General features: G+C 41.3%; 1 protein-coding gene across 1 annotated transcript in view; it reads left to right on the top strand.

Annotated features, from left to right (window-relative positions):
* The window catches only part of MCC (MCC regulator of WNT signaling pathway), a 102,196-nt gene that overhangs the window by 47,148 nt on the left and 42,041 nt on the right, over positions 1-13,007 (top strand). The window contains exons 4-5 of the mRNA XM_066569111.1: positions 3,941-4,077; positions 8,465-8,628. Coding sequence (XP_066425208.1) covers positions 3,941-4,077; positions 8,465-8,628 — 301 coding nt within the window. The remainder of the gene's footprint in view (positions 1-3,940; positions 4,078-8,464; positions 8,629-13,007) is intronic.

Raw genomic sequence — 13,007 nt, 5'->3', positions numbered from 1 at the left:
CTTAGATTCATTCAAACTTGACTCTTTTTTTTCCTTAATAATTTCTTGGGCTGTCAAAATCAGCTGTAACTTCAGCATGTGACTGACAGTTTTTCTTAGATGTCAAATTGAGGTTCAAGAAAAGGAAAAGAGAGATGTCTAATTGCTTTTAGTTCTAAACCAATGGCTGTTTGGGTACATCTCTAACTCTAAAAATAGCGAGCAACTATAACAATACCAGACAGAAATATACTATGTTCAGTGTTGGTGCGTGCTATAAATTACTTGAAATAGTTGTCAAGAATCTTATAACCCATTAGTGTAAAATAATTTGTTCAGACTTACAATTTTTATTCTGAGATACATTTAGAAAGTGTTGGAAGTTAATGGAAAAGAGGGGTAGTGTGAGAAACAACTGCTCACTTCGAAAATTTTAAAAGGTTTATTAAACCTTGACAAAAGATACAACAAAGGCACTACATAAGGAAAAATTCACAGTGCTGGGAACTGCCCTCGTGGATACCATGTGGCCGGTTCATCTTCAAGATGGACGCTCAGTCTTTTATATCTTGGGGGTTGCATCAGCCAGCCTTGGCCCCTCCCAAAGTCTGTCAGTCAGCTCTTCTTTGCCATTTATCGGTGGAGACTGCTTTCTTGGAAGTTGATTGGAGATCAGATGTTGCCATCCCGCAGCCCCTAATCACCAGGCTTTTCCATTCCCAACTGCTCCATGCAAGGGGCACATGTGCACGCCTTGTTTTTACCTATCTTAGACAACCCAGGCTGTCTGATGGCAACAATACAGGGGGAGAAAAGGGAACTAACTATGGGGAGAACAGAGGACATCTAAACTACAAGAACATAACTGTACATCACTAAAGCTTTTCTCAATACTCATAACAATAGTAATTTCTTAATTGCGAGACCCAGTCATCTCTTTATCCATCTATAACAGTAGCAAAGAGACTACGGCTTCACAAGAAATAGCACACAGCACTTACAGTCACATTTACACAGTGACCTGGAGGTCTAATTCTGGCTTCTAAATATGTGCTAGGTGGAACCATTTCGAAGGGCAATGTGGGTGTAATAATGTTGGCTTCAATGCACAGTGCCCAGCTCCCCCTGCCCTCAGTGATTAATTTCTGTGCTGTCTCAAGCGTGTCACAATTTGTTCACAATGAACTAGTTCAGAGGGACTCGTCAATCTTTGTGCTCATACACTTGTAGTATTTTCTATCTGAGGGTCTTAGAGGGTTTTAAAAATAGTTTTTTTAAGTTAAATGATTGTTGAAAAACTGCTGGTATCTGTAGTACAAACTATAGGCTGCAGCTATGAAGAAAACATGCACCTTGCCAGTGTTCTGTGGTGTGAAAGGGTGCTGAAAAATGTGCAGTTTTGCTCACTGTTGGAACAAGTTTTTCTGAGTGTCTGTGCAGCACTCTGATCCTTGGTTGCACCTAGTAGTGAAGAAAGCAATTGGTGCAGAAGTAACTGAAAACCACAGACTTTTTTCTCTAATCCTCCCATCCTCTGTGTTTAGCATGGCTTGATCTGGTCTTAATTGCCTCCAACTTATCATGACATTCCAGCAAGTGGGACCATCAGGGCCCATAACAGAACAAATGCCTGCTTTTTACAACCAAGCTGTTGCTGATAGCAGCAATAAGGAAGTTGTAATGCCTCCAGTGGTGTGGCTGGAATCCAATGGCTGGTCCTTGTCAGCTGTCGAGCACCTTGCATTTCCAGTGCCACTGGAGGACTCTTTCCTCTGTTTTGGAGAAAAGAAAGTCTCAAACAGCATCTTTTGTTACTGCCAGCATCAGTTTTAATGGCAGAATTTATATTTGTGATGTATCACTGCCCTTGAATTCCCCCTTATTCTTGCCCTCAGTCTGTTTTCAGTCTGTTCTGTGGTGGTGGAGCACTGATTGACCTTGCTGCCACATAATCAGAAATGGATTTTGATCTTTCTGGTCAGCTTTTAAAAGCATTAGTTCATTTAGAAACTGACTTCTGGCTTGAGTCATCAGAAGGGTGAGAGTCCTACTGCATGATTTACTTTTCACTGTCCCAAGATACTGAGGGGCACTTAAACTGAAAAACCCAGTACTGTTGCTAGCTAGATGAGGCTGTGTTGTATTTTAAACAGAAAAATCTGTGCAAGACCCCAAAGAAGAGTGGTGAGAAATTATTATTGTTATGTGTGCTGTTGCTTTAAGGCCAGAACTTTTTATCCATTTGAGAGGTAATTCGGGTTTTAAAAATATAAGACTAATTGTTTCATAAATGAAAAAAAGTCAATTACCTTCAGAGGAAAAATTACAACTGTTTGAGTGCTTGGTAATTGTTTTGTCTAAAGCTAATTACTAGTGGCTTTTTTTGTGCTAATAACAAACTGGTTCATGGAACATTAAAGGACGCTTATGTGTCTTCATTACACTGTTTTAACTCCTGCTATTCATGACTAGGTTCTATCACTCTCTTAAACAAGTATTTCGTGGTACTTCCAAGACTATTCTTTGATGTAAATCTCAGTGTTTACCAGCTGACCTGCAATTTGTTTAGTAATAGTCGCCACTAAGTGCTTCTGCTAAAGTCACACTTTCTTTGCAGTGAAGCAAATGTAAGGTCCAGAAGAACGTGGTAGAAATTGCATCTCACTACCTTGGGAAACCCTGCTTGGCAAGCAAGCTAGAAGTCCTTTTTTGGTTTTTATTGAGGTACATAAGTTCTCACCTCTGCAACTCTGAGAGCAGACTTTACTTCTGTCATTGATACCTGCATGTATGGGCCATCTTGTCTGCTGTTTTGCCTGACAAATCGAGACACACCTCCAGGCTGGATCCTGCAAGAAACACTCATCACCATGTAGCACACACACAACAGACCTAACATTATAAATACCCCTCCCAGATCCCCAGATAGGTCTTTGCTGTTTCTCATTGTTTCCAAAGCCAGATGGTTCCATTCTCACACTTTTCTGCTGAATCTGCAGCAAAATTAATCTCTGCGTGTGATTTAGTGTGCAACAAAATGATGGCTGTTTCTTTTCTATCAGAGGGGGCCCTGCACCTGGATAAACTGGTGTTTTTCCAATGTTTAAAATAGATACTTTAATGTGAAAACAGTTGCTATGAAAGTTTAAAAAAATAATAAATCTGAGTCAAATCAGCAAATGGATCAAAAGAAAAAATGTTTACAAATGTTCTCAAGCAAAGCTATTATTCATTTACTTATCTTCTTTCCCAGTGCTTTGAACTCTTTGTGGAGATGGGAGAGAAAAGGCCCAATTTTTTTAAGCTCATTAGCTTCAGCTAAAGTATTTTGTGTCCTCAATTATTTTAGTTGAACCAGCTTGACAAATAAACTAAAACCTAGGTAATTGAGGCTTTTCTTTTTCCAGCAGTTCAGTGCAGTGCTCACTTATCTGTTCCTCTCTCTTTTGGGAAGAGAAAGTAAAAAGCAACCTGTCTCCAAAAGCATTTTGATTCACATATGCAGGTACATTCATGTGCATGATTACTTTGCACATGAGGTGGTGACATCCTTGGACTGAGAAAGAGACCAAAACCAGTTACTTCTAATCCACTTTGGGATCAAGGCCACTTGTGCTGATTTGTGTAAATTATCAGCTGGGGAGTTACTTCAGAGCAGTCTATGTCCTTGCATACATCCTTGGTAGCACTCAGTTCCACCCATTGCTTTTTTCTCCAGTGGCCAGGAGAAATAATGAAGTTAGGAATAAAGAAATGGAAACCAGGCACTAACTGCTGCAAGTGGGTGTTGCAAGCATGGCACAGTGGCTTTGCAATGAAGAGTTTAAAGTCATCTCTACTGACTGGGCAAAACACTTGTGTAAATTGGATCCTGTGGCACAGCTTGTGGGTCTGAAATGGCTGTCACGAAGATGCACTTTTCCTCACAGAATTTAATTTCTCCTTTTGCTCTCTCTGCCAGGGAGGAGGATGAGTACTCAGAGCTGCGGTCAGAGCTGAGCCAAAGCCAGCAGGAGGTTAATGAAGACTCACGCAGCATGGACCAGAACTCTGTTTCAGTGCCAGAGAACCAGTCCACCATGGTCACTGCAGATGTGGGTGAGTTGTGTTCTTAGCAGAAGTGATGACTTCCCACTGCAGAAAGGTATCATAGCTTTTGAAATGCAAATCCAAGCATTTGATGAGGAAATGAATTAATGTAGGATGTGTTAATCACAATTGATGCTGAGCCTCTACATGACTGTGAACTTAGATGCGAAGTAATCTTTGTGCCTTGATTGTAGAATTGTAGAATCATTACGTTTTGAAAAAATCTGTGACATCATTGAGTCCAACCATCAACCCAGCACCACCACCATGTTCACCATTAAATTTATTGTCCTCAAGTGCCATACCCACATAGTTTTTGAGCACTTTCAGGCATGGCGACTCCATGCACCCCCTAGGCAGTCTGTTCCTAGGTCAACGCTTCACAACCCTGTCCCATGAACATGCTTTTCCTGATATCCAATCTAAACCTCCCCTGGTGCAGCTTGAGGTTGTTTGCTCTTGTCTGGTCACTTGTTACCTGGGGAAAGAGTCTGACCCTCACCTGACTGCACCCTCCTCTCAGTTGCAGAGAGCAGTGAGGTGCCCCCTGAGCCTCCATTTCCCCAGAAGCAGACCTTCTAGCAGAATTCTGGTGTAATCCTCACTATGACAGATTTCCAGAATTCTCTTCAGTATTCTGTTTCTGTTTTCTATACTATATTGTTTACGAGTGCAAGACCTGCAACAGCATATTTGTATTTTCACATCTACAATTTCTACAAACATTGATACAACAGTATTAATAATAATGTGACTGTGAAGTGTCTGACCTAGGAATTCAAAATATTTAATAGAGGTTTTTAAAGTTATAAAAAAGTTAATATTTTACTTTCAAAAGCTAGTGCTTACTGTTAAGTTCCTATTTGAACAGATTCTGAGGGTTTTTTCATCCTTAATTTTCTTCTTACCAAGAAAAAAACAAAAAGGAAACTTAATCACTTTTTCAGGGTTTATTTTGTCTTCATGAAGTGAAGGCTTTGTCTTCATGAAGTGAAGGCTTTGTGGATATAAACAGCAAGTTGTGTAAGTTTGTTCTAACAATGAAAAACATGGCAGTAGAATGACATACAATGTAGAGACCTAGAATATAAGGGGGATGATGTTTCTGTCTCAAAAACCAACAGACAGATAGCTCTGGAGCCAGCCAAGGACTGTTGGTAATAACAAACTCTGGGAAGGAACAGGATGTGGCTGGAGAAGAGAGCCGTGTGGAGGTACAGGCACCACTCTTTAGAGACAAATGTCCTTCTTCAGCTCCAGGATATGAGCACAACAAAGCACACAGCAAGCGCACAGATGTAGCTGAGAAGGGGGCATGTGCTGTAGAGGGGAATCCAGGTCACCTAAGACCCCAGAAGCCCTCCCAGCCATTTCTAGAAAGGTTTGAAAGAACAGATTGCCCATGATAATTAATTTGCATAGAAAGGGAGAACCTTATCTCCAGAGCAGGGAAAACTTACCTATAAACAGGTCCACAAAGCCGAGGGTGCTTGCTTTACATGTGCAACCCGGCACCCTGAATGGCTGAATCATGCCAGAGCCAAGACTGGTGATCTTCTTCTCTTTCTTCTTCTCCCTCATTCTCCTTCCTTCTCCCTCCTTCTCCCTCCTTCTCCCTCATTCTCCTTCCTTCTCCCTCCTTCTCCCTCCTTCTCCCTCCTTCTCCCTCCTTCTCCCTCCTTCTCCCTCCTTCTCCCTCCTTCTCCCTCCTTCTCCCTCCTTCTCCCTCCTTCTCCCTCCTTCTCCCTCCTTCTCCCTCCTTCTCCCTCCTTCTCCCTCCTTCTCCCTCCTTCTCCCTCCTTCTCCCTCCTTCTCCCTCCTTCTCCCTCCTTCTCCCTCCTTCTCCCTCCTTCTCCCTCCTTCTCCCTCCTTCTCCCTCCTTCTCCCTCCTTCTCCCTCCTTCTCCCTCCTTCTCCCTCCTTCTCCCTCCTTCTCCCTCCTTCTCCCTCCTTCTCCCTCCTTCTCCCTCCTTCTCCCTCCTTCTCCCTCCTTCTCCCTCCTTCTCCCTCCTTCTCCCTCCTTCTCCCTCCTTCTCCCTCCTTCTCCCTCCTTCTCTTCTTCCCTTTCCATCTGCTCTTTCTCTCTCTTCCCTTTCCCACTTCATCCAAAAACCACTGCCATGTGCTTGTATAATAGGTCTGGGCCTAACCTGACCCAGTTTCCATGCCAGTTGTGTATTTGTGAGTTTTTGTGGACCCTGTGACTTTCATCATTCCTTCGACCACAAGCATCTGCAAATATTGGGTGCTCCATTTTCCCTGAAGGGTAGGCTCACAGACAAAAATGGACAAAGTAAGAACAAAGTTATGTCTAGGGATTCCAGCATTTCTTCCATATTTTCCTTCTATCCATAGACTCTATCTTTTTTGGATGTTGTTTCCATATTCCTGTGAAAATAAATTGCACACACACGTATAGATACAGGAATATGTATGATTTTAAATCCTTCTAGATGTAGGTATATAAGGAGAAATAATCATGCTCTAATAACCCATGTGCATGACTTGCTTACTGCTCTGATAGAGTGACTGCCCTAATCAGTGACTTAGTAAAACCAGTAGTACCTCATGACACTCTGGTACATGTGGATCTGCTGCTCAGTTGCTACAGGCAATAAAACACCTAGAGGTAGAACTGTGAATGCTCTCCAGTATGTCTTGCAGAGCTTGTGATTGGGTTGTGCTGGTTTTCTGTCAGAAATGAGGTTCTCACACTGTAAAATACTTATTTTATGGGGGAGTGTCACCATCAGAACAAATCCCAGCAGAGAAGGTCTTGTGACAGTTGTTTAAATGTACAAGAGGTTTATTACAGAGGATGTTATGGAAAAAAGCAAATTCAAGCAAACAAAACAGAAGGTTTTTACAAGTAAGCATCCTGCTTGCTATATCCTGCTTGTGAGTGAATGATGGTATTATGAAGGGCTTTTTTGGTATTACTATAACACATGGGTGATTGCTAATTAGGAATTAGTGAAATGACTTCCCAGAAAAAAACTTGTATATGTTGCCCATTCAAATTTTTCATGCAGTGCTATAACATCATTCTAAACTCTTCTTTTTGGTCAGCAGTAGGTTTGTATTTATGAGTGTTAGGCTGTGAAGTTAGGTTAATGATAACGAGTTTGCAGTTTTTTACTTTCTGTTCCTCCTATTCCTACATCCAGCAGCTCTCAATCTTCCCTTGCACAGGGAGGTTTCAAGGCAGTCTGCAATAATCTGGTGACTCATGTCTGTTAAAATTCGGACCCAGTTGAATGCCACACTGCTTTAGTGCCCTGCAAGATCCACAGCTGTGAGACTACCACAAAGGTCAAACTATGGTGAAGTGCTTGCAGCAGCAATACAGGAATCACAACCTCCACCAAGAATGCCTGCTGCTGTTTTTAGTGGGATGGAGGAACTGCAGGTGCGCTGCTGCCTCATAGTGCCCCCCTTTTTGTGCTGTGCTGTGGGTAGCTTCTGCAGACTCTGATCTAGCCAGCCAGAAATACTGACTGGCACTTCCAGGAGACAGCACAAGGGTGAATTCTGCCACAGGTCTGCCTTAGGATCTGCCACTGCCCATCACCAGAGGTGAACCTAAGAGAAACAAAATTAATTTATGGAGTGAGCTAGCAAGGTACAAAGACCCACGTGTTTTCACATAAGTGGAGGATGCTACGCCAGTGGGCACTAGAAGAGGTTTGCCTGAAGACAGGAAAGGAAGTCATTCTCTGTGATACTTTAAAATAGCTTTGTTGTATAAGGTGGTAATATGGTTGTAGTATGAAACATAAGCTGTGGTGTTATGATCTGTGAATATTCAGCTGCTTTATTTGAAGACATAGCTGTTAAAATAAAACATAGGCTCTAAGGTGGTTGGTAGGGATCATTTCTGTAAACACCAGGATTTTTTAGAATCAGGCAATACCTAAGTACAACCACAAAAATTCCTCTGAAAAACATCAAGTCATAACATCCCTGAATGTACCAGCAGAAGAATCTTGTATTTACAGAGACAAATGTATGACTTCAATAAAATCAGGATAATAGACCTTGAATGGCCAAAAGAAAAACAGAAAAAAAATGTCACGGAGTGTAAGCATGTAATATCTTGAAATGTTCTTCAGAAAAGAGGGAGTTTTGAAGAAAGAATGGACACTTCAGATAATCTGTGGCGTGAAGCAGTCAGGTGTTGTTTGTCAGATGAGAGGTAGCTCATGATTTCAGTTGATGTGATTATAGTATTTAAGCCTATCAGTTATCGAGGAAAAAGTGGCAGAGTGCAAGGACATTCTCTGAACAGTATCAGTCCTGGCTGTTCTGCAGCAGACACTTCCTGGTTAAGAGTTTGTTTTTTCACTGAGTCACTAATTGTTGTGATGTTTGTTTTGTTTTGTCTTGCTTTCTTTTAGATAACTGTAGTGACTTGAATTCAGAACTGCAGAGAGTGCTGACAGGTCTGGAAAATGTTGTCTGTGGGAGGAAGAAAAGCAGCTGCAGTTTATCGGTGGCAGAAGTGGACAGACACATTGAACAACTCACTACTGCCAGTGAACATTGTGATTTAGCTATTAAGGTAATGGTAACATTAGGTTTTAAAATGCAGTGTGTTCATTGCCTGAGACACCTGATCGCTTTTGTAATAATCTTAATCACACTTTGCTTCCAAAGATGTTAAAAGTACTTCACAGGAGTCAACTCAAGTTCACAGTGAGCGTTTATAAGTAGTAACACACCTGTTCTACACCTCCCAAGGTCCCAGGAGGAGCTACTTTGGACCTCAAATCAGAAATGTATTTGTCCTATGCTCCTTTCAACGATAAGAGAAATGAGGATACTCAACAGTTAATTTACTTTCTTAAGCAATTTTTCTTATTCTGCAAACAAGCTGTCACCTGCCCAAGGTCCTACAGGTAATCATTGACCAGTGACTGAAAACACAATGTGTATGTTTGTGGTTGGCTAAGTTGTGATTGGCTGCCTTAAAATGTAAAGCTGTGCTGATTCCAGCCAGTCTGGGCTAATTTTTGCAGCCAGGAGGGGGCATGGCCATGTTATCCCATATCCCTCATTTTCCAGGAAAGAGGGGAAGGGGTCCCTTCCTGGTCATGTATTCTTGGGGGTGAGAGCTCATGTGCAAACTGCCCATTTCTTGTACAGTCCCTTATTAGTATATTTGCTCTTACTGTTCATTTTCTTACCTCATTGCTGTTTCCAGTAAATAGTTCTTATCTCAACCCCTGATCTTTGCCTTTTGTGCCTCTGATGTCCCTTTCTATCCCTCCACTGGAGTCTGGGAAGTGAGTGAACTGGGGTGTAGTTTGGAGTTGTTTCAGTGGGAGCACTAAATTGGGGAACACCATTCCCCAGAGCACAGCAAAAGGTAATTTAACACTAAGCATTGGTTGTGCATTAGTTCAAATGGGATAAATCAGTCTCAGGAACAAATAATTCAAGTGATAGCTGTATGTTGTGAATGTAACCGAACAAGGACATGGATGTTTGCTGGCACATGTAACAAAAGGCACTGCAGTTCAGAACCTGAAAGCGAGAGAGCCACAGAGAATCTTCCTATACACAGTGGAAGACATGAACAAGCTTTTTGTGTCAGGTGGAAAGGTGTCAGTGACTCATTTATGCAAGAAAATTGTACTGACAGCTTCGTCTTGCAGTGAAGAAGTCTCTGACCATTCTAGATGGCTTTGACAGCCCTTTGTAGTACTGCTGGGAAAAGTTCCTTCTCTCCCTGCTGGTGCCTGAGAAATATAACAAAACATAAAGCAATTAATGTTGAGTAGTAATTTGAAGAATGTGTGTATGTTTGACTTCTGGTCTCTTGGGATCAGTATTAAAGCAGTTTATTTGAGTGTCTCAGAGGATTAGGATCAGTACTTTGAATGTTGCCAAGTACTTTTTGGAGTTGTAGGATGAACTGTTTTCAGAGGTCACTATTTACCAAAAGAGAGACTGTGGATTCTGGGAAATAGGTAGAGATCAGCCTGTGTGAGGCCCACAGAGGTATCTGAAGTGAGATGTGTCTAACAGATCAAAACCCATACATAAAAGCCCCTCTCCACCATTGCACCCCTGGCTGCAGGTCATTTCTGCTTTCCTGTTTCCTCAGAGAAAAAAATGGAGAGAATTTTAAAGTGGGTGGAATTGTGAATGGAAACCTGAAGTGTTCTGACTACCTTTTGCCTTGGCTATTGGCTTTTTTCTTCACCAACAGACTAATGCATTTAAATGTTTTAAATCCTTTAGCTTTGGTGGTTAAATTTCACTGGGTTCCTTTTATTGCAGTTGCTGCTGAATTACTTTTTGCTTCTGTTATACAAACTATGTCACCCTAGCTGTCTCAATTGTTTCTGCCCCACAGAAACTGAAAAGACCTTGAAATTAAATTTATCAGATTGTCTTACTTACTTATCAGTTAGAAAAGCATACTTTAAGAAAAGGATTTAAGAAAATTTCCACAGAATAGTCTGGTTAATGCTTTGTTTATTTTGGAGATCACATCAGTAACAGATACCTAACCACTAAAATTTTGCTGATTGAAAAAGCTGTACATATTTCCAAGCATGAAACATTTAGAATGTGAGAACAGCTGTACTGGGTTGGACCAAAAGTCCATATGGACTACCTAGTGGCAGATGCTAACGGAAAGACAGCATCAAAAATTACATGCATAGTATGTTGTTCTCCTTCCTTCAGAGATGCTTCCAGCAAAGTTTGTCTGTAGGAACTTGAACCAAAGATGATGTCTTTGTGTTTAATTGTAATGGGTGAAATCTTCTTCATTCTTTCTATCTGCTGTGGTTTTGGACCTGTCTAAATTCTTGGCCTACATAAATTCTGTTAGGAATAAATTCTGCCATTGAGTTACAGCATGGGAAGAAGTACTGCTTTAGTGTTAGTGTCTTTTAAACCTGATACTTGCTGATTTAATCTGATATCTCATCTGTAACACAACACTTCTTGTAAAGAAAATAAGGCAGAGAGCACTGATGGCAGTGGCTGCAACAAGACTGGAATTACCATGATATGACATCCTGCTGCCCTTTGCTCAGAACATGACATTGTAATTCAATCCCATACTCCGTGAAATTATACCTGAATTGTCTGCTGTGCAGCAGCACACCAGATAAAACTGCTCTGTAATGCTGCTTTGAAGAAAACTAATCAGCATTATTTTACATAGCTATATCTGTGTGGAGTGTTTATGTTTTATTTTCCATGGAGGACGGTTGGTAGCATATTGGACACCAGAGAGAAGCAGTGGTCTAGGAAGGGGGGAGGGGGGTGGGGGTTGGGAAAATAGCAACACTGGAGCATGGGGAATGGGGAGGAAGGAGTCAGCAGCAGAACTACCCGTTAGAGAGGTGAGAAAACAGCAGGGGAACTGCGAGGGTGGTGTGGGGGAAGAAGGGAGAGGACAAATCAGCAACAGAGAGGCACTGTTTAAATAAAGCTGGCATCATCAAATGAGGATGCTCCTGCCATTACAGAGCTTCTCTTTACATTGTGAGATTAACCACCCTGTGCTTATTCAGATCTTGAACTCATCCTCATGCTCTGTTGAAATAATTTACCTGGTTATAATTTGAGACCTATGGGTCCAAGTGAAGCTAATACAAGGGAGACTTGCGGCTTCTTTCACCTCACAGGGATGTTGCAAGCCTTTGCTTTTTCAGAAAAGTAATTTCAATTTCCTGCCAAATCTGTAAGCAGAATTACAGTGTAGATACTCTGATACTCTGTCAATAGAGTTTCATAATTGTGGCTCTAAAATGTATTGCACTTTTATGTAAGAGAGACATGAAATACAATTCAAAAGGATAAACCGAACAAATAATAAAAAATTTCATTGATACCTCAAAGTCAGACAGTGCTGAAAACACTGGTAAGATTTATTGCAGGAAAAAAAAAGTGTCTCCAGCTAGGCTTATTATCTTCAGCTGTAGTCTAGTTGGTTATTTTGGTCCCTCCCAATTTGAGGAAGTAAACAAAGCAGTAATTATTCAGTAATATATAGAATCATAGATTCCTAGAATATGCTGAATTGGAAGGGACAGATCAGAATATAAATGTTCTTTTGAATAAAGCAACTAAATAGATTATTGTTAACCTTGGTGCATCAGTTATCTTCTATATTAGATGTAAAAGTATAGGCTTTAGCTATAACTTGTTTTTGGATTAGCCAATTAAATGAAACTTTCTGCATTACCAGTGATGTCATATATTCTTTTATTTTCCATGTTTCTTCCCATCATTTCAATGCACACTGTTTTCAGGGAGATTAAAAGCTTATGGACAACATTTGGAGTGGTTTTGCTGGTTGCAGATATCTTCCATAGTTAGACACGGAGCATAGGCACAGCATACACTGTTATGCTGTGTTTCAGCATGTTAGTGGGCAGCCTGACAGTCAGTTCAGTCATGGCAGTATTCCCTTGCTGGTGGTGGGTGCTCGTAGTTCAGTTTTCCCCACTGGAAGCTCGTGGCTCGTGAAATGTCCCTTGAACTGAGCAGTGTCTACACAGCTCTGAGGACAGAGGTGGGACAGGAAGTGCTGGATACCATTGTGTCCCAGAGAAACCCAGCTTTTTTTAGATAGTAGAAAGGCTGTAACATCCCCTGTAAGATTAGTCAAGGCCAGAGTTCTTCCTTTTATTCTGCTGTCACCTCAAGGAAGGAACATACTCAGGGATATGGGAAAGAAGAACCCTCTTTCAATCCTCTCCCACTCTTTTTATTGCCCTTTTGTGACATTAGTCTAGCAATAAATAAGGCCCCATGCCATGCACATTCACTGGCTGCTCATTTCTGCCTGTTACTCAGCAGGGAAACAATAAGTACAGTGCTCACCCATGACAAGGAGTTATTGATTTGTTCTAAAGTATTCTGAGATTAAACTACCAGGATTGCTGTCATTCACAGGTGACGTGTCTTATTTGC

Source organism: Molothrus aeneus, chromosome Z (assembly GCF_037042795.1).
Source record: "Molothrus aeneus isolate 106 chromosome Z, BPBGC_Maene_1.0, whole genome shotgun sequence".
NCBI classification, from domain to species: domain Eukaryota; kingdom Metazoa; phylum Chordata; class Aves; order Passeriformes; family Icteridae; genus Molothrus; species Molothrus aeneus.
The sequence above is the reverse complement of the archived record's forward strand: the minus strand, read 5'-3'. Positions and strand labels throughout refer to the sequence as shown.